Source organism: Petaurus breviceps, unplaced genomic scaffold (assembly GCF_028583685.1).
Source record: "Petaurus breviceps papuanus isolate PSGF00001 unplaced genomic scaffold, PetGlider_PUasm1.0 185, whole genome shotgun sequence".
Lineage (NCBI taxonomy): Eukaryota > Metazoa > Chordata > Mammalia > Diprotodontia > Petauridae > Petaurus > Petaurus breviceps.
In genome coordinates this window covers 1,085,584-1,109,694 of record NW_027185797.1, presented here as the reverse complement: position 1 = coordinate 1,109,694, position 24,111 = coordinate 1,085,584, and the positions used below count along the sequence as shown (strand labels likewise).

The 24,111-nt window shown below is 41.2% G+C and overlaps 1 protein-coding gene across 8 annotated transcripts in view; it reads left to right on the top strand.

The window, feature by feature from the left end:
- TRAK1 (trafficking kinesin protein 1) overlaps nt 1-24,111 on the top strand; it is a 148,909-nt gene that overhangs the window by 40,128 nt on the left and 84,670 nt on the right. For 4 of the 8 annotated variants that reach the window (XM_069088320.1, XM_069088319.1, XM_069088318.1 and 1 more), the window contains exon 2: nt 1,169-1,363. Coding sequence is in view for 4 of the 8 variants with exons in the window: in XM_069088311.1 (XP_068944412.1) it covers nt 21,353-21,416 (64 nt within the window). In the remaining 4 variants the exon portion in view is untranslated. Of the gene's footprint in view, nt 1-1,168; nt 1,364-21,184; nt 21,417-23,757; nt 23,938-24,111 lie in introns of those variants that run through there. The other 4 variants (XM_069088311.1, XM_069088316.1, XM_069088317.1 and 1 more) reach the window with 4 other exon arrangements.

Genomic DNA, 24,111 nt, shown 5'->3' with positions numbered 1-24,111 from the left:
AATCATATCAAGTAATATCATATACCAATTATCATTAATCAGTTGTATAGTTGTAGCGGCAAGCACCCCAAGCACGTCCTCAGGGTTTGCTGCCCATACAGGTTCTTGGATCTGCTTTGTTAAAGGAAAGCAACTCAGAATGGGTTAACAAGCTTACTTTAATCAGTCAGACATATATCGTTTACCTTGTTCAGGGGAAAAAGGTCAGCACCCCAAACTTCAAAATATACAGACAGAATTATCAAGACATTAACAGATCAAGTAGACAGCTTTCCAAACTGTCCAACCATTACATCCATACCCAGTCAACATCTGGGTTTCCACATTCTGGGTTTTTCAAAGCCGGGGGACTCTCAACAACGGCTTCCCAGAATTCAGATCAAATCACAGAATACTTCTCAAAGTGAGTCCCAAAGCAAAGCTACACATCAGGGCTTATATAGCCTTCTCCTGGCTCAGAGAATGTAACAACCTTATTGACCCACTGGCCAATCAAAAAGTATCTACTGAAAAACAAACCTCCCTCCCCAGGCTTCTGGTGCACTTTAGCCTAGGGGCAGGGAAGATCTTCCAAATTTGCATTCGCATTACAATAGTATATAAATGTTAAACATGCCTTTCATATTTAGGCATATAATAATATTAATAAAAATAATAATAGTTAGGGATAGGGACTGCTCATGTGATTTCATTGGTGTAGGGAACTCTCAGGTGAGGAAATTTCTGCTACCAATGCAAGGTAGTCCTTTCTCTGCACCTTACAGTCTTAGACAATTGCCTGGAGCACTGAGCAGTTAGGTGACATGGACAGGGTCACAGTTAAGAGGCTTCAGAGGTGGGATTCTGGTGAGAGACAACATTGCTTGTGTAAGCTGGAATTGAGATCTAGAAGGAAAATGAAACTTAGGAACTACTTCCAAGGAATTTTCCAAGATACCCTGTGGATCCTAAGTAGGGATAGCTGGTTTGAGTAAGCCATGCGGAGAAGTAAAGTAGGAGAAATGTTTATGGAAACACAAAACTGAAGAGCTTAGATCTGGAAAAGACCGTGAAGACCATGTAGCCCCATCTCCACCTCATTTAGCAGATGAGGAAGCCAAAGTCACACAACCCATTATTCCCTAAATATAAACGGGTCATCCCTGATGTTTTGAATCCTTCTTTTCAGATGTGTGCAATAGCACCGATCTTCCTGAGGTTGAAATCATCAGTCTGCTGGAGGAACAGCTGCCCCATTACAAGCTAAGAGCAGATACAATCTATGGTTATGACCACGACGACTGGCTCCACACTCCTCTCATTTCTCCTGATGCTAATATCGACCTAACAACTGAGCAGATAGAAGAGACGCTGAAGTATTTTCGTAAGTGGGCATCCTTTTTAGCGTTGATAATACCTTTCTATTCTGGTGTCAAAATTACTGTGAAAACTGACCAAATCCACTTTCAGATGCAATACTGGAGATGTTTTACCAATTAGCACAATCCATTAAAATATTTTGTTTTTCAATCAATAAGCATTTCTTTTCTCTCCTCCCTTTCCCAATTTAGAAGATGAAAAAGAATAACAAAACAACTTAAAAATGTGTAGAATCAAGCAAAACAGATTCAGGGCATTGCCATCTCTAAAAATATTTATTTCATTCTGCATCTTAAATCTGTCACCTCTTTGTCAAGAAGTGGGGGTAGCATAGATCATCTAGCATGGGGCTTGGCCATTGCATTGATCAGAATGCTTAAGTCTTTCAAAGTTATCTGTCTTGACAATGTTGTTTTTATACACATTATTCTCTTGGTTCTGCTCACTTCACTCTGGATCAGTCCATATAGATCTTCCCAGGTTTCTCTAAAGCCATCTCCTTTTATCATTTCTTACAATTATATTACATTTCTTCCCCAATCAGTGGGCACCCTCTAAGTTTCCAGTTCTTTGTCAATATAAAAGGAGTTGCTGTAAATATTTTTTGCATATGGGTCCTTTTCCTTTTTGATCTCTTTGGGGTCTTGGCCTGGTAAGGGGGACAAAGGGCATACAAAATTTATTACTTTTGGGACATAGTCCCATGTTGCTTTGTCATTTTGTTAAATATTTCCAAATTACTTTTTATCTGGTCCTGGGGGCACTTGGGAGTATTGTGGGCCTCCTGTTTGACATGCATATAGGGCAGTTATGGGGAGCCATGGTGGATAGAGCACCAGACATAAAGTCAGGAACACTCATCTTCATGAGTTCACATCTGGCCTCAGATACTCACTAGTTGTGTGACCCTGGGCAAGTCATTTGACCCTGTTTGCCTCAGTTTCTTTATCTGTAAAATGAGTTGGAAAAAGAAATGACAACTCAATATCCCTGCCAAGAAAACCCCAAATGGGGCCATGAAGGGTTAAACATGACTGAAAAACAACTGAACTGGGAAGCTCTGTTTTGGATTTTATTGTTTTTAAGTGTCAGAGGTGGGATTTGAGCCCAAGGCTCGAACAGTATTAAATTTACTATGCCATGCTGCCCTCTTAATTTTAGTATTAACATCAGTATATATATTATAATAATTTATAACAGTTAATATATATGGCATGATATTAGATTGAGGAACCAGATTTGGAATCAGGAAGACTTTGGTTCAGGGCCTGGCTTTGATGTGCACTAGCAGTATGCCCCTGGGCAAGTCATCTATTTTTTTTTTTACCAACAAGTACTCTTTCTTCTGTACCATCTTCTGTCCCCACAGACAGCTCAATGGTATATAATTTGTTCCTGATGAACTTAATCTTCAGTGGTAAAGGGAGTTTCCACATTGGGAGTTCCCTTATAGTCCTGAGATCTTATAAGTTCAAAGCTTGAACATTCTCTCCTCCCTTCTCCCCCAAATCATAATGACCAGATTATATTTTCATAGTTACAGGCTGGGAACAAAGCCAAGAGATGATCTCTTTTTAGTACCTTCATTTTCCAGATGAGAAAACTTGAAACCTAAAAAGCCTAAATGAATTGCCTAAGAGTGACTAAGAAGAAACAAGTGAAATTTGAACTCAGGTCTTCCAAGGTCAATTCAGCCATTTCCTGCCATTCCAACCCCCCCACCCCAATTATCTCCTATTATAATTAGCTTATTGCCTAGTCACATGGGTGGTAAAGTTTGGATTCAGTCAAAGGACTGCACTTGAGGACCTAGAAGGCCACAGGTTCCCCACCTGTTATATTTCTTCAGATTATGTTCATATGCAATAGGTTCTTAGTTGCCATAATGGTGATGCCTCATTAACCTGGGTATTGCTGACTTGAATTTGATAATTCAGGCCAGGCTGAATTGACAAAAAATGGCTGTCCTATCTGAAGAAAAAAAGAACAAAAAACCCCTCATTTCCTAGCCTCTTAAATAATCAGCTTCAGTGGCATCTATTTACACATTGAGTATTTAATTACAAATGATTCTTTGGTACTCATTAACATGCGCCCAGGAGCCCTGCCTTTTTCAGCATAGTTGTCAGTAATTAGTTTGCTTGACTGCAATAATGCAGCATTTCTCTTTAAAACAAAACAAAAGCTTCTGTCCTTCAGTGTGCTTACAAATTCATTCTAAATGCATGTAGCTTTACTTTGTTATTTCCAGTTAGCTCTTCCTCTGGCTGTTGGCTTTTAGGGAGTCATATTTAGTTTAAAATGACCTGTGTGTTTTGTCCTTGACACATGCCTTGGAAACCTCGTTGGGGCAGGAGACCATGGAGGGCAAGTCTGTGCTGGAGCTGAGAAGAACGTAAATAGGATTCTGTAATTTATTAACAATGGAAGGTGACTCCTGTGACATACAGAGAGCATCTTACCAGCTCACTACTCACTCTGCTTATGCTGTCTGGCACCAGGCAGTTGGGATATTTTGGGCAAAACAGGGAACAAAGTCCTTGTTAGTTGACTTTTACTATTTTCTTTTTGCTTTTGGAATGAAAAAAGTCTATTCCCTCCTACTTTCTTGTAGATCTGCTCACTACTCCAGCAGACAAAATTTTTTTCTTCTGGGCGCTGCTTCTGAGCCTTATAATGGCTGTATAAAAAGAGACCCCCTAAACTGAATGCAAATCAGAGGAGTGACCGTTTTAGAGACTGTATTGTCATTGAAAAGTGTTCAGAGATCTGAAAGTTGGACAGAGACACCTAAAAAGGGACTTGGGTTTGTCCTCAGTTGTATAGTTAAGCAAAAGCTTTCCTTCCTGATAGATTTAGAAGAATTACAGTGAGATGTTGAAAAGATTTTAGGGACCTGCCCTGTGGCCTTATGCTTATGCTTCATTTAAATTGAATCCAAGTATAGTTATGCTTCTTGCTGCTCTGTGGTTCCTTACAGTGGTAAGCATATAGTAGGTACAATTCTTCCAAGATCTTCAGTTTCATTTGTGTGAACCCTCCCCTTCTATCAATGCAGATCACAACTTTCCTCTGCTTTTGTAGAGGGTCTCATCTCCTGGTGGTCAGCATCACCGTCTGGGTATGAGGCTTTCATATTTTTGGTAGACCCCTGCCAAAATCCCACCTTCTGCAAGCAGCCTTTCCTAGTTCCTTTTGATTTTAGTCCCTTCCCTCTGTGGATTGTTTCTAGTTTGTCCTGTATATATCTTACTTTTTCATAATTGTCTTCTCCATTAGCACTTTGAGGGCTCCTTTTGCCTTTCTTTAGGAAGGTAGGTGGGTGACTCAGTGAATAAATCCTGGAGCCAGAGTTGGGAAGACCCAAGTTCAAATGCTGCTTCAGACACTTACTAGCTGTGTCATCCTGGAGAAGTCACTTAACCTCTATCTGCCTCTGTTTCCTCAATTGTAAACCAAGGATATTAACAACACCCACTTCAAAGGGTTGTCTGAGGATCAAATGAAATAATTGTAAAGCTCTTAGCATTTAGTAGGTGCATAATAAATGCTTATTGACTGACTAACCTAATTGGCCTTGAACTGCATTACTCTAGCCTTTAAGAAGACAGGGTCACCTCCAAGGCATAGTAAAGGTCTGAAACACCAAATTCAGCATTTTATAACAGTCCTGTATCGGTTCAAACATGGGTCATTCTTCTTCAAATCTTGTTTAGTTGTTCCAATCCTGTCTGACTCTTCCTGACCCCATTTGGGGTTTTCTTGGCAGAGATACTGGAGTGGTTTTGCCATTTCCTTCTCCAGCTCATTTTACAGATGAGGAAACTGAGTCAAACAGGGTTAAGTGACTTGCCCAGGGTCACACAGTAAGTGTCTGACCCTGGATTTGAACTCATGAAGATGTCTTCCTGCTTCCAGACCCAATGCTCTATCCACGTCAGTCAACAAGCATTTGTTAAAGTACCTTCTGTGTACCAGACACAGGTGCTGGGACGTCCAATACAAAATCTGGCTACATGTTATGCCATATTTTAAGATGAGCTGGAAGAAACCTTAGAGGTCAATTAGTCCAGTTTCCAAATTTATATTTAAGAAAAGTGAGGCCTAAAGATGGTACATGTTTTACCTAAGGTGATATAGTAAATATGAAGAGTCAAGTCTTGAACCCCGGGCATAGTGCAGAGAATATTGGTCTTGGAGTCAAGATCCAGATTTCAAGTCCAGCCTCAGATACTTAGTATCTCTGTAACCCTTGCAGGTCACTCTTAATGTCTTTGGGTCTCTGTTTCCTCATTTGCAAAATGAGGAGTTTGTCCTCACTGACCTTCAAGATCTCTCCCAGCCTACATCTGTGCTCCTGTTATTTTTTTTGAACTACAAGTATTCTCTCTTCTGTACCATGAGACCTCATACCAAGATATTGAACATAAAAAACCTTTCACAATAAATGTCTATTTTTATGGGAAATTTTTTGTAATTGCTTCTTTCTTAGCCTACTGGTATGGCCCGCTTAAATCAATTTACTTGTGATTTAAACCAAACAAAAGCCTTCTTTTTGTCTACCTCCCAATCATGGGAAAGAAGGAACAATCTCTAATGTCTGCCTGATCCTTTCCATTTCTAATCTTATATATTTTACTTTTAAAATAACTTCTCTACCAGTGAAAGGGTTTCACAAGGATTTTGTGACTGCTACCAGGCAAATCAGAGGAAAATCTGGGTTGTGTGTCAGAACCGATTAAAGAAAAGTCTCTCTCTCCCTTCTTTTCTCTGTGTTGGAAGCTTTGATTTTTGTTTTTTTTTTGCTTTGATAAAACCAGCTCTCAAATAGCTATGACTAAGAACAAAGAGAGTTCCCAGCATCTGATTTGACTTTTCCCATTTTACTGAGTGGTCAAATAACCTTTTCCACAGGGAAAATGATGGATTTCTTTTTTCTTTTCTATCTTTCCTTCTTTCTTTTCTTCTTTCCTTCCTCCCTTCCTTCATTCTTTCCTCCCTCCTTCCTTTCCTTCCTTCCTTCCTTCCTTCCTTCCTTCCTTCCTTCCTTCCTTCCTTCCTTCCTTCCTTCCTTCCTTCCTTCCTCCATTCCTCCCTCCCTTCTTTCCTCTCTTCCTTCCTCCATTCCTCTCTCCCTTCCTCCTTTTTTCCTCCTTTTTTTCCTTCCTTTCTTTCTCCTTCCTCTCTTCCTCCCTTCTCCCCTTCCCTCCAGTATGCATCTTGACTTACAATGACCCGTAGCAATTTGTAATGATGTAAATAGCCAGTGGCATAAATGAATATTTAAGCCTTCCACAATAATTTTGCTCATTTTGGAATATCTCACTTATCCTGAATGCCTCCTTCTTTCACATATCTAATTAGCTGCCAAACCATGCTGATCCCACCTCCACAATATGCTTGTTACATCTGTCCCCCCTTTGCTGCTCATGGCCACCACCCTCTTTCAGCCCCTCCTCCCCTCTCACCAGCACCTCCCATTTGCTCTTCTTGTCTCCATTTTCTCTCCTTGACAGTCCATTTTCTTTATAGCTACTAAATTATAATTCCCAAAGCCATAAGTATGGTCATGTCACTCTGCCCCTCAAGCAGCTTCTATGGCTCCCTCTTACTTCTAAGGATACAACGTAAGCTCCACTGGGCATTGAAAGTCCTTCATAGTCTTTCTATCTCTGCTGACATATCACACACTGCCCCTTCATGCCATTTTTCTTTTTTTTGAGAGGGGAAGGCAGGGCAATTGGGGTTAAGTGATTTGCCCAAGTCCACACAGCTAGTAAGTGTTAAGTGTCTAAGGTTGGATTTGAACTCAGGGCTGGTGCTCTATTCACTGTGCCACCTAGCTGCCTCCCACGCCCACCTTCATGCTTTTTTAAATAATTAAAGAATAATGGGAAATCTTTTATTTTTTATACCTTTGAGTTAATTGTACAGCACTGAAGATAATGATTTGATGGAGAAAAAAAAAAGCCTTCCTGTTTTCCTTCTCATATTTTTATTAGGGATATTATTAGCTTACACACATATCATTTTCATAAGTAAATTAGAGAATGTAAGTAACATACATACAATGCTATTAAGATATGTAGAGAATCAGTACAGATCCTGGGCTACTCACTTCATCTTTCACTGCCCAATGGCAGAACTCTAAAAGCTTCTATACTGATGATGAATCACAGATCTATTACCAAAAAAAAGGGTGGGGGGGAGAAAGTATATCCATAGATTTTTTAGTTTTTCAGTCATTTTTCAGTTGTTTCAGATTCTCCATGATCCAATGGTAAGGGTTTTCTTGGCAAAGATGCTGGAGTGGTTTGCCATTTCCATCTCCAACTCATTTTATAGATGAGGAAACCAAGGCAAATAGGGTTAAGTGACTTGTCCAGAGTCACACAGCTAGATAAGTGTCTGAGGGTGAATTTGAACTCAGGTCCTCCTGACTCCAGGCTGGGCTCTCTATCCACTGTGCCTCCTGGCTACCCTATAACCATAGATCCATATATACATAAATATGGCCTGGAAAGGGGAGCTACTTCCCCATGATTAGAGTCAGAACTTTGAGGTTATGCTGACTATTAAAATCAGTGTTAGATAGGAAGCAGGAAGAAAGGACCTGCATCTGTGGGCCTTAAGTAAATAACAAAAGCCCAACAATTCCCAGGAAAACCCAAGATATCCTTATTGTGTGGGAGTAAAGTCTTATTAGCTTTCTGTACCAGAATCACCTACAAGGCCTATCAGCTAAAAGGTGACTTCATTTTTTTCACACCCTGTGTTCCCTGGTGACCTTGTCACTGTGCCAGAAGAGATTTGTGCTCCTGGTAGGCTGACCAATCCTAACTGACTGGTGAGGGTGCTTGCTTTCTGAATGCTTGCTTTTCTAGGCCATATTTCACTCACCTAGGGTAAAGCAGATCAGACAGGATGAAAGCAAAAGTCCAACCCCAGAGAGGTTGTACCTTCTCCTGGATCACACAGCTGGTATCTGAGCTAGGGGAAGAACCCAGCCCTTCCTGACTCTTGAGTCCTACACACTCTGTCTTTAGTTCCCATTCAACAGACAATGAGTTCAGTCTTTACAGCTCAATCTTTCCCTTCCAAGGGCCTCCCCCCCGTTTTAGATGACTTTTTTTTTTTTAATTTAGGAGCAATGATTAGAAAACATCTGTCTGTCATATAGGCAGTCTCCTGGGCCTACTTCCTTTAATCCAGTTGATTTTCCCTGAACAAACTTTAGGGTTTCCCCTGTGGTCTCTGCACAGGGCACTCCGAACTCCCCAACTCTGGAGCATTTTTTCTGACTGTCCCCCATGCCCAGAACGCTCTCCCTTCCCATTCCTGCCTCCTGGCTTCCTTGAATTTGCAAATAAGATGCCACTTTCTCCCAAGGGTGGTTCCCAGCCCTTCACCTCAGTGCCTCCCCTCCCTTGTGTCTCTCCAGATGTTCCTGCCTTATCTCTCCGGTACTAGCTCTTTGTAAACGGGGCTGCCTTACTTCACACTGGGAGCTCCTTGAAAGCTGGGTTGATCTTTTGTCTTTCTTCACACCCCCCGCACGTAGCCCAATGAGTGACACAAATGATAGTTGACTCTGACGACAATAAATGTGGTTTCTTCTTTCTTGCTGCATTGTTTCGATGATGGAGCAAGTTCATTGCTCCCTCTTTTATATGGGCTTCCATGGTCACAGAGTAAAGTAAAATAAATCTGGATTTATCTCTGTAAATGAGGCTTTCTAGCTCTGGCTAAAAAAGTGGGCATAAGCTTGTTGGGCTTGTGTTTGCACGTGTCTCTCTTGCCTCCCCTCCCCGTAGTAATATAGGACGTTATTTTCCTTATGCCAAATTCTCCTTTCTACCCTTCCCGATGTTACTGGCAGGCACCTTCCTTCCTTCTCTCTCCTCTCCCCCTAATGTCAATCAATCATTTTCCATTCCTCTCTTTGTTTACTTTCCTTATACAGTCATTAACATTTATCTGCATAAATAACTCCTGCACCTGTCTCTGGGCCAAAGTTAGTGCCTTCAGTCAGGTGCTGGTCATCCCTGGGCTCCCATTCAGGCCCTGCTACCCTTTGATGCCACTTGCCACCATTTTTTTCCTCATTGCTCTCATTTTGCTTTCTTCCTACTTTAATTCAGTGGAGACAAACAGGCCTCCATCTTTAGCCATGTCTCCTGTCAAACCATCATGTCCTGGTGGGGAGGTGGGGAGGGAACAGACCAGCAGCCAGGTGTGTTACTATGCTGTGTTCCTAGATGTAAGCCAGGCCCTTTTAGCCCAGGTTAACCCCTTGTTGACTATTATAATGAGAAAAGAGTTCTGAACTTGAGGTCAGAACAAGGGAGTGAGAATTCTGGCTTGTGTCTTTTTTTAATAGCAGTGGAATTCGCCAATCAACAAACACTGTTAAGTGCCCTTTTGGGGATACAAAGTCAGAATCAAACCATTCCTGCTCTCAGGCAGTTTGCATTTTATTGAGACAGTTGCTATCAGTTTATCCCCTCACTACTCTCTTTTTTCCTTTCATCCTGCTTAAATCCAGTGCAGACAAACAGGCACCAGACTTTAGGATGCAGCCATGTCTCGGTTTAAGAAACTTGAGAAACCCCAGAAACCTGGATTTGAATTTCAGCATTCATGAGATATATGAGCATGGGCAAATTAAACCTCAATTTCTTCATCTTTGAAATGGAGTTAATAGTACCTGGGACAGCTACTTCTTGGTATTATTGTAAGGGTCAAGTGAGATAATGGTTGGCACCATGTAAAATGCTTAGTAAACCTAAAAGCATTCTATATATGACAGCTGTTATTTGTCCCTTTTTGGTATTTAGAGTGAAAACATTAAGAAAAATCAATACATTGATGAGTTTACTGTGTTTGTTTTTAAAAATCCTGATGTCAGGCAGCATTCAAAGACAAAGAGACATCTTTACTCTTGTCTTTTGACCGAAGGTCAGAAGCACAAGGCTGTCTTATAATCAGTGTATTCTCATCTTCAGAAGAGCCTCTTTCCTCATTGCTAATGGATCGATTGGTAGACTTGGATAAGAAGATGACACAGCTGATGTGTTGGAATCCAGGGATGGGAGCCTTACTGGAAAAATGGGTTCCCAATTGACAGAGCCTTCCGCTGACCACCATATTTTCCGATGTATGATTTTGTCTATATAGCTATTCTTCTTTACCATTGCTGATTACAGTTTCTCAGTGTGGTCTTTATGAGATGTTGTTACAGAAAAAGCCCACCTATTGGCCTGGCTAATTGAGGTGAGCCTCTCTGTGCTTAGCAAGACTGGTCCTTGCATCGGGCCATTATTCCCCAGGCTGATAGTTGAAATTATGATAACAGACAGGACTTTTTTCTCCATGCTGGAAGAAGATTGTTTGAAGGAACTGGGGTTGTCTAGCCAAGAGAAAAGATGACTGTTATTGAATCTGATGGATTGTCATTTTGCTTGACCTTAAAGGGCCACAACAATGGTCATACACCAGCACCAATAGTCATAAGCTAGAGGGAGGAAGATTTTAAGTCAATATAAGTAAAAATAAATTAGTATAGTAGAAAGAGCATGGACCTGAAGTCAGGAATATCTGAATTAAAATCTGGCCTCAGATGTTATCTGTAGGACCTGGGGCAAGTCACTTGACCTTGTTTTCCTCAGTTTCCTCATCTGTAAAATGAGCTGGAGAAGAAAATAGCAATCATTCCTGTATCTTTGCCAAGAAAACCCCAAATGGGGTAGCAGAGAGTGGCGCACAATTGAAAAATAACTTAACAAGAAAAAAGTAAAAACTTCCTAATTTTTTTAGACTTATACCTGTGGTTTCACTGTTATAGGGAACTCCTGCTACAAAAACAGATTGTTACCTATTCTGAAACTCAAGGACTCTTGGTCCCTTGTTGTTAACTTGGGCAAGTTACTTTCCTTTTCTGGGTCTTTATCTCCCTATCTGTAGAATGAAGAGACTCACCTACATGGTCTACAAGGCCTCTTTCAGTTCTAAAATTCTAGAATCTAGAATTTTCCAAGTCATCTGAGTAGAGATCCTCTCACCTATGAGGCGGGCTGTAGTCACAAACCACATCCTATAAAAGACCTAACCATACATGCATTGTTATTGGGATGTGGATCTGTTACTTCATTGGTCTGGGCACTCATTAATTTGAATTGCTGATTAGTGTCTGGAATTTAGTTTGGGATAGAATTTAGAGATATAATGTCAGAGACTCTAAGGCAAACACTTTATTTTCATATATCATGGTTCTGTCTTTTCTCATGTATATTAAAAATGAATAGTGTGTTCTCCAAATTTACTAATGAATGACAGGATAATAGGGAGCAACTGAAAATCTTAGAGCAGGGGAGTGACCCATCAGATTTGTATTTTAATGAAGATATGAGATTGTGTTTTTTAAAAAACAAATTCTAGGTTATTGATTTTACTTGCATGGTGAAACATTTTCTGAGCTTCCTAACGCAACAAATATGTCAGATGTAGTACTTTTTGAATTCAAGATTTCCTTTGCCGGCTACCTTGAGAACTGATGCTCTTGTAATTGAAACTGTTATCTCTGAGACAAATACAGACATGCAACATGATCCTGAATGGCTATAGTCACAGAGGCTAATTTTCCTCTTGTGGTGTGTGTGTTTGTGTGTTTGTGTGTGTAACATGATTATTGTGTACATACATGATTGCCCATTGTGTGCAGTTTTTGCAATTCTTCGATTTCTGAGATGATTTCTATCGTATTTTTTAAACCTACTGGCCCATTATAAGTTGTTAAAAATGTAATAGCATTTTGCCCGAACATCAAGAAGTCACAAATATTTTCTTTTAAGAAAATTGTCTTTGTTTTTATTTTTGCTTTTTGGTTGTTTTTAGAGGCAGTTAGGGTTATACTTATATAGGGTTATATATATATATATATATATTGCCCAGGGTCATACAACTAGTAAACGTCAGAGGCCAGATTTGAACTCCTGCCCTTCTGACTCCAGGGCCAGTATCTATCCACTGTACCACCTAGTCCCTGCCCTTCTCCCCTTTCCCCCATTATCATTATTTAAAAAAAACCAGATACTTAAAGAAATCAGAGAAGAGACTATATTAATCCTTTAGAACTATATGGAAGGCAATAAATAACCTCAGGGGTTTTGCTTATTGTGGAAGAGAAATAAAAATGAGTCATTTTAATTTCCTTTAATGTCATCATGCATATTATTCTTGGAGCACTTCACTCTGCATCAGTTCATCAAAGTCTTCCCGTGTCTCCCTAAATTTGTCATCTTAAAATATGTTATTTTTATTTTTTTACAGTGCAATCATATTGACTCCCCGCTTTCCAGTTTTTTGTTTTTTTGTAGTTACAAAGAGTGTTGCTATAAATATTTTGGTATGTGTAAAATTTTTCTTTCTTTGGCCTCCTTGAGGGTTTGTCAGTGGGTGTATTTATTCCCAGGGATCACTGAGGTATGAACATTTTAGTGACTTTTCTTGCCTGTTTCCAAATTGTCTTTCACAACAGTTGGATCAAGTCACAGCTCCACCGGCATTTATTAGTGTGCCTGTCTTTTCACAGTCCATCCAGCATGGACTCCTTTCATCTTTATCTTTGCAAGGTTGCTTGTGATATAAAATTTTGGAGTTGTTTTAATTTGCATTCTTTTTATTAGGGGGCTAAAGCTTCTTTCACATGGTTGTTGATTGTTTGCAGTTCTTCTGGAAACTGTTCATATCCTTTGACCATTTATCTACTGAAGAATGCTTTTTGGTCTTCACATATTTGTATCAATTCTTTTCCAGAGATAGTTCATGCAATTTTGCTGTTGTTTCTTCCCCCCATTCCTTCTTATTTATAGATTTAGAGTTAGAACCTTCAAGGTCATATATTCCAGTCTCTCATTTTGCAGATGAGGAAATTGAGGCCAAGAGAGATTAAAATCAGATCAAATTTGAATAAGTATTAAGTCACAGAGTCAGCATTAAAACTCAGAGCCTACAACTCTAGTACTTTTTTTCCTTTGTATTCCTCTGCTTCTCTCTTTTGCTTTCTGGCTGCATTGATTTCGTTCAGTCAGAAGCTCCTCAATTTCATATAATCCAAAGTGTGTGCTTGATCTTTTCTGATCTCCCTAGTCCCTTGTTTGGTTAAGGATTTCCTCCTCTAGTTATAGCTTTGCATGGGCTCACTTTGCTCATTCTTTCTGATGATACTGAATTTATCTTCCTTGAGAGGGAAAATAGATAAGAAGGAGGAGATAGTGGGATGGAGGGATACTTTGCAGATTAACAATTTTCTTTTTTCAGCATGTTGCTTAAGACAAAGCTGGAATGCTGTGGGAAATACATTCATTTACAGCTCAACACTCTGTGATCTGTCCTAGCCATACATAATTGGCACAGACTTCAGTGGGTTAGGTGGAGGGTAGGTCACTGGAGAATCACAAATGGTTGTACTTTGAATTTCCAGTTCATCTGTGACTCTGTACTTGGTTCTTCATCAGCTGAGTGAGCAATAGGTCACAAGCAACTAGCTAGCCAGTTCAATCACCCATTCCTCTGTTGAAGATTCTGCTGACATAAGGCAAATCTCTCTTCCCCTGTGGTTCAGATTAATTTTAATGATTGTCACAGTCAGAGATGCTGTAGGTTTTGGCTGTCCAACTTTTATTGAATTTCGTCCTGTGTTTTTGAACCTATTGTACAAACGCACAACCTTGCTTTTTCCTTTTTGATGTGTGGAGGGGGTGACAAGTGGAGGGGGACTATACATGTGCAGTGAGGGGTGGTTTTATACCACTCTTGAAAGCAGGTTTAAGAAAAAAAACAGACGGAGAGGGAAGGGTAGTTAAGGATATGTGGTGGCAAGCTGTTCATTAACACCATGCCATCTGCCATCAGAGTAGAATGACTGATTGTGACTGTACTTAAAAAAAAAATCCAAGGTATCCCCAAAGCACCCTGTTATTAAACTGATTATTATTTCAAGTTAATCAGGGGAGGAAAAACATTTTTGTTAAACATTATTTCATACTAGGCTTCTCTGTTGCCTTGGGAGCTGAAGACTAGAAAGACCTCTTTTATTTATTTATTTTTTTCTGTTGGGCTTCAGATCCAAAGATCTCTACCACATTGAATAAACTCAATTGATTGTCCATTTCGGAAGATGATTTTCCCCTTTCCTTTCTAAACTTTGGACTGTGTCAAGCAAAGGCTCAGAACTTTCATTGTGAGGAATGAATTGACTGTTTCCTTGAAACTTGGGTTGATTGACTAGTCCTGCCAACAGTGTGGAAGGAGCTGGCTAGGAATGGGTGACCACCAGCATTTCTGATTATCTCTATATTTCACACACTCTTACTCCTGCTAAACTTGCTCTTCATTCTCATTGATCTCTGCTTCCTCAATTCTTACCTCTCTTCTAGTCCATTTTACCCTTTTCACAGTCTTGACCTAATGGTCAATTGGTATAGCAACATGCTATCCTGCATCCTTGAATCCTTGCTCTCCTGTCCTAATACTATTTGCTTTATATGCTTCTCTTTCCAACTGCTGAATGCTGGTGGAGGAAGCTGGGCAATTGTGCTAGCTGGTCTGGGTCTGGGTTTCTCACTTGTGTATTCCCTCCCTGCACAGTCATTCTTGCATCCCTGATTAACTCTCCATCACACTCATGGAGTTGTTCCAAAACTTCTTCTCTCCTTAAATCCCTAATGCCACTCATTCAGCAGAGGACCTTGCCTCCACCTTTACAGAGAAAACTGAGTCCCTTCATAGCCCTTTGTCCTCATATCAAAGCCTCTCTGCCTTCTCCCACCCTCTCTTCTTGCTCATTCTTCTGGGTGAAGTGACCTAACTCGTTTCCAAAACCCTCCTGGTTTTGTCCTTGATCCCATCTCCTTCTGTTTTTCGTGGTTGTTTATTCAAGTATTCTTAGGTGACACTTATGCTTGAAAGACTTGGGTTAGGGTCAGAGTTGAAGGGTTAGGGTTGGAATTAGAAGAGGATGACATAAGGTAAAGAGCAATGTGTTTGGAGTCTTGTGGCCCCGGGCTTAAATCTCAGCTCTTCCTCCTGTTTTCCTGGGTAATCTTGGAGGAAGTCATACTGCCTTCTATGGACCTTCGTTTCCATATTTGTAAAAATGAAAGGGTTGAACTAGGGAACCTCCAAGACTCCCTTTAGCTGGAAATGTGTGATTGTTCCTTGACCCTGCCCATACACTTGAGCCATCATCCTGGGTCCTGCCTCCTTTTCACAACCAGACTTCTGGAAACAATTCCTGCCCCCACTTCCTCAGTACTCATTCACTTCTCAGTTGTTTACCACATGGCTTCCAGCCCTTTCCCTTCTGGTTTCTGACTCTGCCAGTCCGCTGAAACTGTTCTCTCCAAGGCCAATCAGTAGCACCATTTTTTTTTTTCAAAAGCACTATACAGACATTTCATTTGATCCCCACAACAACCTTGGAAGGTAGGTTTGTTATTATTTCCACTCTACAAATGAAGGATCTGAGCCTAGAGCTGACTGCCTTGCTCAGGGGCACACAGCTAGCAAGTATACAAGGCAGGATTCAAACTGCAGACTACCTGACTCCAAATCCAAGGCTGTATTCACTCAACTCCTTGGCTTGGAAAGCAGCCATTAAACATTTATTAAGTGCCTACTATGTACTATTTACTAAGTACCTACTATGGAATATGCTACGCATCGGGGCTGCCAAGAAGGACAAAAGATAGTTCCTCTTCTCCTGGAGCTCACCGTCTAATGGAAGTTACCAGTGCCCTCCTCATTGCTAGATTCCGTAGACTTCTATCAGTTCTCATCTTGCTAGACCAAACTGCAGACTGCACACTTTGTCACCTCTTCTTCCTCTTGGCTATCTTCTCCTGCCTTGGCCTTCATAGCTTTGATTTCTGCTAGACTTCCTCTCACTTGTCCAGTTGTTCCAACTCTGCTTCCCTTAGTTACTCGTTTTCCTCCCAGCTGCTGCACCCCGCTGGTTTCCCCACATGCTTTGTCTTAAGACCTCTTCTCTTTGTACACCCTTCCTAGATGATAGTATCTGTTCTTACTGGTTCGGTTATCCCCTTCATGTGGAGGACCTCCTAGATCTATATCTGCATCCCCAATCCTTTTCTGCATCTCCAACTGCCTTTTGGATATCTCTCCTGGGATGTGCTGCTGGATTTCCCATCTGTTCATGTCCAAAACAGAATTTATCACCTTCCCACTTCCTAGTCTCCTCCTCCTAACTTGTCTGTTTCTGTTGATGGCACCACCACCCTCTCAGACTCCTCGAGATGAAACCCTAGGGTTATCATTCATCTTTGACTCTTCCCCTTTGTTCCCCCTTAAACTGTCAAGTCCTTTGAACCTCATCTCTGGCATCTGTCCACTCCTCTGTGTTCACATTGCCATCATCTCTTATGTGGCCTCCTAATTGATCTCCCTTCCCTCCTGTCTTTCTCCTCTCTCCTGAAATCTTTACACAGCTGCAAAAATCTTTCTTATTCTACAGTTTGAAGCATGATTTTCTCAATAATCTTCAGGATCTTTCTGATAAAATACAAATTCCTTGTTCTAGCATATAAGGCCTTCCATAGTCTGGCTCCAGTCTCTTTCTGACCTTATTTCACATCATTTCTCTGTATATATTTCATGTTTCTCTACCACTGTTTGATATTCCTTAATCTTGTCCCATCTTCTTTCCCCTCTGTGCAGCTCCCTCCTGGCTTAGAATATATTTGCTGTTGTGCTCAGTTGTGACTTACTCTTTGTTACCCTGTTTGGGATTTTCCTGACAGAGACACTGGAGTAGTTGACCCTTTCTCCAGCTCATTTTACAGATGAGGTAACTGAGGCAAACAGGGTTAACTGACTTGCCCAGGGTCACACAACTAGTAAGAGTCTGAGGCTGGATTTGAACTCAGAAGATGAGTCTTCCTGGTTCCAAACCCAATGCTTTAGCCACTCTGCCACCTAGCTGCAACATATTCTTAATTTCTTACTGTTGAAATTCTTCCTGTCTGTATCACCTCCTTTAGAAAGCCTTCCTCTTCCCTCCTCCTTCCCTCTCTCCTTTCCATCCCTCAGCTAAGAGTGTTCTTTTAGTACATTTTTCTGGATTTCTCTTTTGCCCTTATCATGCTCTATCTCATTATTAATGCTGTTTTTATACATAGACTTGTAAATTTGTTGAGGGCAAGGATTGTGTTATTGCTTTGTTCACTACATAGAGTTTGATGATTAACAAATGTTGAGTTGAATTCAGTTGAATCAAGGTACACCTGACTTAAGGAACAGGTGAGAAGCCTAATGAGAGGCTTTAATTAAAAAACAACAGCAGCATATGCCGTGCGGTTCATGGGGAGGACGATACTGGATGATTTATTGAACCACCGAGTTAAGGATGATTTATCAGTTCTCATCACAGGTATATGTGGGGATTAGATTACCAACCAATTCTGCTTTCCTGTGACACTTTTGTGGGTTTGTGTCATGGTGTTTTTATGTATAGTTGGTAGGAAATCAATTGATTGATTAACATATATTTGTTAATCAGATGTTGTGTGATCAGATGTTGTGTTCTGGCCACTGTGTTCAGTCTTGGGGATACAAAAATAAAAATGTAAAGGGCTCTGCTCTCAAGGAGCTTACGTTCCCTCATGGAAGACAGCACAAACATCTGTCTGTATGTATAGAAAATCTGCATAATAAACACATGAGATAATTTAGGGGAGGCAGCAGCATCTGGGGGGGATCAGGACAGGCTTCATGTAGTAGGTGGTACCCAGCTGAGCTTTGAAGGAAGTTCTCGGACTCAAAGAGGGAGATCTGAGGAAAAGGGGCTGGGGAATTAAGATTACTGTTCTGGGCTGTAGAATGTTTTGGATGATGGTGACTTGCTTTCTTATGTACTCCTCCCCTCCCCCCTTGAAGCTATTCTGAAAGTAGAGCCAATGCTGATAGTCTCTGAGCAGACCACTAGATGGTATAGTAGAATGTTCTTGGAGCAAGGAAGACCAGAGTTCAAATCCAGACACTTACTGGCTTAGCTGTGTTAGCCTGACCAAGTCCATTTTAGTTTCCATGTCTGTAAAATGGGGATAATAAGTTTGTACTTAAAGGATTATTGTGAGGATTAAATGAGTTAATATATATGGAGTTCTTTGCAAACTTTAAAGAGCTATGTAAATTCTTATCACCACCACCACCATCATCATAACCACCTACCATATTTACTCTGTATTTGATTATAGTCAAATTGAGGATTCCCTTGTTTTAGGCCTGCTTTTCACCACTGGATGAGGTATGTCCCCACAATCCTCATTGCCTCTGTCTAATTTTCAGGTTAAAGGATTGAGATGGCATTTCTACATCAAAACCCTAATTCTGGCTTTTGGAATTGAATCTTCTCAATTTTTATTTCTCTTACTCAGGGGCTTTTGAGCCCATGATCTTCACTCTAGTGAAGCCCTGCTCATTTTTTAATTTACTCTGAGAGGGGTGGCTAGGTGGCAAGTGAGTAGAGCACTGACCCTTGAGCCAGGAGGACCTGAGTTCAAATCCAGCCTCAGACACTTAGCACTTACTAGCCGTGTGACCTTGGGCAAGTCACTTAACCCCAATTGTTCTGCCCCCCCCCTCCAAAAAGCAAAAAATGAAAAAATAAAAATAAAGAAAAATTTTAATTTGCCCTGTGAAGCATGGGTTTCTTATGGTACTCTGGTGAATTGCCATTTTATTCCCCTTCAATCAAATTCCCTTTTTTGCAAACTTTCTGTGATGAACTCTTCAAAACTAGGCAGAAAAGCCCACTTAGCTACCTGACTTTTGAGGAATCTCTTATGTGTGTATGTGTTTATATATTTATGAACTCAGCATTCATCTTTTCTATATATATATTATGGAGGAAGGGAAAAAAGGCAGCTAAGAACTCCTCCAGTACCTTTGATCCTTGGCCAGTGGTTTGTTCCATGACCATTGCCAGGGCAGCAGTACCTCAGTTAATTAAGAAGGCATAGTCCAAAGACTCTTCTTCCCCAGGAATTTCATAATCCAAGGTAGAAATAATCAAGGTACACAGCCTGAGGAAGGGTTTCAGGAGTAGATGATAGGAGGTTGCTATGTTTCTGCTTTGAAATGGTATTGTGTAGCTATTGATAAAACTCAGATGTATTTCTATTTTCCTAGATGTGGGTTGTGACCCATGGCTGACTCTGTAGTCTGTGAGAAGGCGGAGCCCAAAGGGTTGAATAAACCTCCCTGACAGGGTGTAGTGGGTTTTTTTTTTTTCCTTATTGGAGACCTAGAAGGACCTGGAGGCTTGACCAAATAAGAGTGAGAGAGCCATGAGGCTGCTAGGGCTTGAATGTTAAGTCAGTTGGGGAGGGCACTTGCTTAGCTCAGCAAGTATTGCTTATTTCTGTTGTAGGGTCCTGGCTGTGAACTCTTGGTGTTAGTGCCACTCATTAAAACAAATAAACAAAGCACCCTTGATCTGTATCATTTTGGATATGATTGGAAAGATTTTTAGCTTTCCTTTTGTAATAAACAAATCTTTATTAAAAATGTGTCCAGTCTACTGGGTGTGAAAAAGGGAGTCGTATGTTGGGACCAGGATTTTAATGACAAAAAGTTTAAATCTGAACCTTGAGGTGAGAGGGAACCATTAGAGTTTTTGGAGAAGGGGTATGACACTATCTACCCTGTACTTTGGCTGCTTTGAGGAGAAAGAATTAGGATGGGGAGATATGTGAGGCAAGAAGGACATTTGGAAGATAATTGTAATAGTCCGAGTGAGAGACAGCTGAACCAGTTTGGTAGCCATGAGTGGACAGGCAGTGAGAGATGTTGGAGGGGTAGAAATGACCAGGGATTGGTTGATATATGGGGGGGGAGGGGTATAAGAATGGGTAGTTGAAGTCAAAGTAGATCTTGTGGAACTAGAAATCAGGCAAGTGACTAGAGCTGGGGATGTAAAATGATGTTTCACCCACCATAATTGGAGATGGAGTATATTCAGATCTCATAATTAGCTGATGAGTTCTCCTTGCTTGTATATTGTATTTCTTAAGACCACGCAAGTTTTTTGTTTCCCTGGGAGCGTGGAAATGGCTCATACAATATGGATATTTGTGAGTAAACCTTTTCTTTGGAGGGAACTTTAGAAAATGATGACTCACTCACTACTCCTCACTCTGTTCTCTATGTTCTCAGATTTTTTTTTTTTGTGCTGAAGAGGCTGAGGAAAGTTAAATGTTCATATAGGTATGTAAAAGTCAAAAGATTCTCTCCCCCGCCCCTATTTTAAAAAATGTTCCTTTTTAGACTCAGAATGTGCGATTACAGTAAACCTCCCATACAGTGAGGAAACTTTGAATAGATGTCTTTGTCCCCTGGGGCAAGATGTCAGAATAGATGCCCGCAGGGTCCCTTCTAGATTATTTTATTAGAAACTCCTATTTCTCATTGCATGGGCCCAGATATCCCTGAAAGAGAATAGCTTCTGCATCCATAGAAGACATTTCCTGCATCCCTGCATCATTTGCCGAGCCGACCAGTTTCCATGGTAACATGTCCGAGTGAAGGATGTGTGGGGAGCAGGGAGGAGAGGATTGAGTGGTGGTGTGTGTCCCTGACGTCACCTTCTCAGCCTTTTGATAGGATGATTTGGTTGACTCCCATTCAAGGGCTCTGTACCAAGCTTCTTTATGAGAGCGTGCATGCAGCGTGAGGGCATTGGCTTTGGAAGTCTGCCTCCCTGGTTTTTCTCCTCCTCACTCTTTTTATTCCCTTCATTTTTTCCCCCTTTTTTTCTTTTTCCTTTCTGGCTTTCATCTGTCACTGAGAATGTGCAGCTTGCTTTCAGCCTTTCGGGGGCTGCCGTTCAGCTCAGCCTACCATAAAGGCAGGAAGGCATGGCTGCGTTTCACCTGACCTCAGAAACACGGCAAAATCAGTTCTGAGAACACTGACTATGCAGAAATTTATCGAAGCAGATTACTATGAACTCGACTGGTATTATGACGAATGTACAGATGGTAATTATGGGCTTTGCAAGGATGAGGTTGCAGGGTGGGTGCATTGTAAGCCTGGTGGATGAATCTATCCTTCGGATGGGAGTTGGGAGGAGGTGGGGGCGGTGGCACTGGTGCAGCGGGGCTGTGTGACATTATGAATTCCTTTTCTAAAGCATGACCAAGGGTTTTTTGCAGTGGAGGAAACATCCATCGGTAGGTCTCTCTGAACAGATTCTCAGAAAGAAATGATAGTTTTTGACTTATCAGGCATAGAAATGTTTGTGGTTCATAGGTTCTGTTGAAATTCTGTTTCCTGTAAGCTGTGTGTGTGTGTGTGTGTGTGTGTGCCTGTGCACGTGTGTACATGACAGTGTAAATGTGTACAGCCCAAGATGTGCCGGTTATCCTTTGTGCTGTTTAGGCACAAAGATGAGAAAGGTGTCATGCATTCCATTAGGCATCTCCCTCCATAGACACCCTGGGTGTCAGCTAACGGCCCAGAAGACTGTCTTTCCCATGGCTTCCAGTGTATTTATTTGGCTTGGGATGCTGAGCAGTGAGGAGTATGGGGGGAAACACCACTCAAGGAACTATGGTACTTCCTTGCCAGGGCATATAGGTCTTTTCTCTTACTTTGGAGATCTAGCTAGGATCTTGGATGACATGTCTAGTGTGAAGTGGGATCTTTGGTCATTGCCTCTTATGGTTCTGGTTTTAAGGGATGGGTGTGGTGAGAATGGAAGGAAGAGGAAGAGGAGGAGGAAGGTTTGGCAACCCAGGAAATTTGTGTGTCTAAGCCTGGAAGGGAATTGATGGTGTGGGAAAAATGGAACTCTGTAGGACTGAGTAGTGCTCAGAAATACTTTCAGATGGATGGATCCCAAAGCAGTTGAGTTTTTGTTGCTATAACGTGAAGCATTGAAATTCTCTATTTCTGTTCGTTCCCTTGAACACCCTCGGATTTTTAAAAAAGTGATTCTCCCAAATCACAGCTCTAACAGAAAACTTTTTTTAAAAAATTGCCTGAGTGACAGACAGACCTTCAAGAGGATATGTATTTTACCTGCACACCTGTGAAGAAAAACTGAAGGTGGCTATGTTTGTGTTGGCATCCAGGGTTTTGTATGACCTTTCCCCTTTGCACTTTTGTCTTCACAAGATCCTCATGTCTGATTAACCTGAATGATGTAACAGACCACTGAACTGGCCTGGTTAACATCGGAGGGAAGTGGCACAGATGTGATGTCTTTCTTAGCTGGTTTCTGCTGTGAATATATGTTAAAGAGGAGTCCTGGGTGTATTTCTTGGGCAGTGGAGTTGGGGGGAGGACACACTTTTAAAATCTGCTCAGTAATTTCCTTAGAGGGACCAGAGCAGCCTCAGGTCATGAGAACTGGTGCTATGGGCATGCACATGCTTAGGAATGATCCAATGGAAAGGATGGCCCAAGGGGAGCAGATTCATTTATGTTAGAAATAAACTCAGCCTGGCCGAGGCTGACCAGGTGTCGGTCAGGTGCTGGGGGCTGAAAATTGGCTGAAAGAATTGGGTGCTCCTCTCTTTCTGATACCAGACCCCTAGTAAGTACAGGGAACCTTGTGGGAAGGTCATGGGTGTGATTTAAGGAGAGGGAGAAGAACTTGGAGCTCAGCTCTTGATATATGGCAAGATCAGAAGATTTACAAGGATCAGAGGTCATCTGTATTTGCTTGTTTTACAGATGAGGAAACTGAGGTCAAGGTTACTGCATGTCAGTGTAACCTTAAAAATGTAGTAAATCTCTATTGTATATTTGTGTTTATGTGTACATAGGGCTGTGTGTGTGTATTTCTGTGTGTATGTAAATAGAACAGCTTCATTTCATTTCTATCAGTAGGTTTACAGAAGGGCATTTAGGAATATGACATGCTGGTGATGACATTGGGAAGAACCAGTCTCATCTCACAAGCTTACCGGCTTGTGGGACCTTGCTTAAGTCATAAACCCCAGAGTCTCGATTTCCTTATCTGCAAAATGGGGATAATAATAGGACACATAGGACTGTTGGGGAGGATCCAGTGGGAAAATAGAGGTAAATGCTTTGCAGACGTTGAGTGTCAGCTGTTACTGTTCTTATTATACGTACCCTATGAAGATGTAGGTGTTATAAATGAGACACCATCTACCTTAGGAACAGACATGGGGACTATACTTGGTAGCCCAAGGAGAAGGAGAAGCTGTGAGTGGGGAAGGGAAGCCTGTGGGCCAGCTGAGTACAGGTCAAAACTAGAGTTGGAGGTGAGTGGGAGGGAAGGCTTCCTGTTGTCTTGGCCTAATTGTTACCTGAGCTCCAGACACACCTATTACCTGGTAAAAGAAAATCACTTGCCACTGTGAATCCCGAGGGTAAGAGGAGACTTCTTCAGATCCTGTTTGCAGTGGGAAGAATTTCTCACCTTGGATCCTCTCTTCTTTTGACTTTTTTTTTCTGGGTTGCTATTTCCTGATCTCTGCCCTGATACATCAAAAAGGAAAATGGAAGAACTGAGTGATTCTCCAAGGGGTAAATTCTGATTGATGCTAAATTTTGAATGAGAGCTGAGTCATATTTGCATGGGAGGTTTCATTCTCGTCAAAGTTGGACAGGAAGATAGTGGTGATGGGACTCAGTCTTTTTTGGACGTCTATCTTTATATTGCCACAGGAATAATTGGGTCAAGATGGAAAGGAAAGGAAA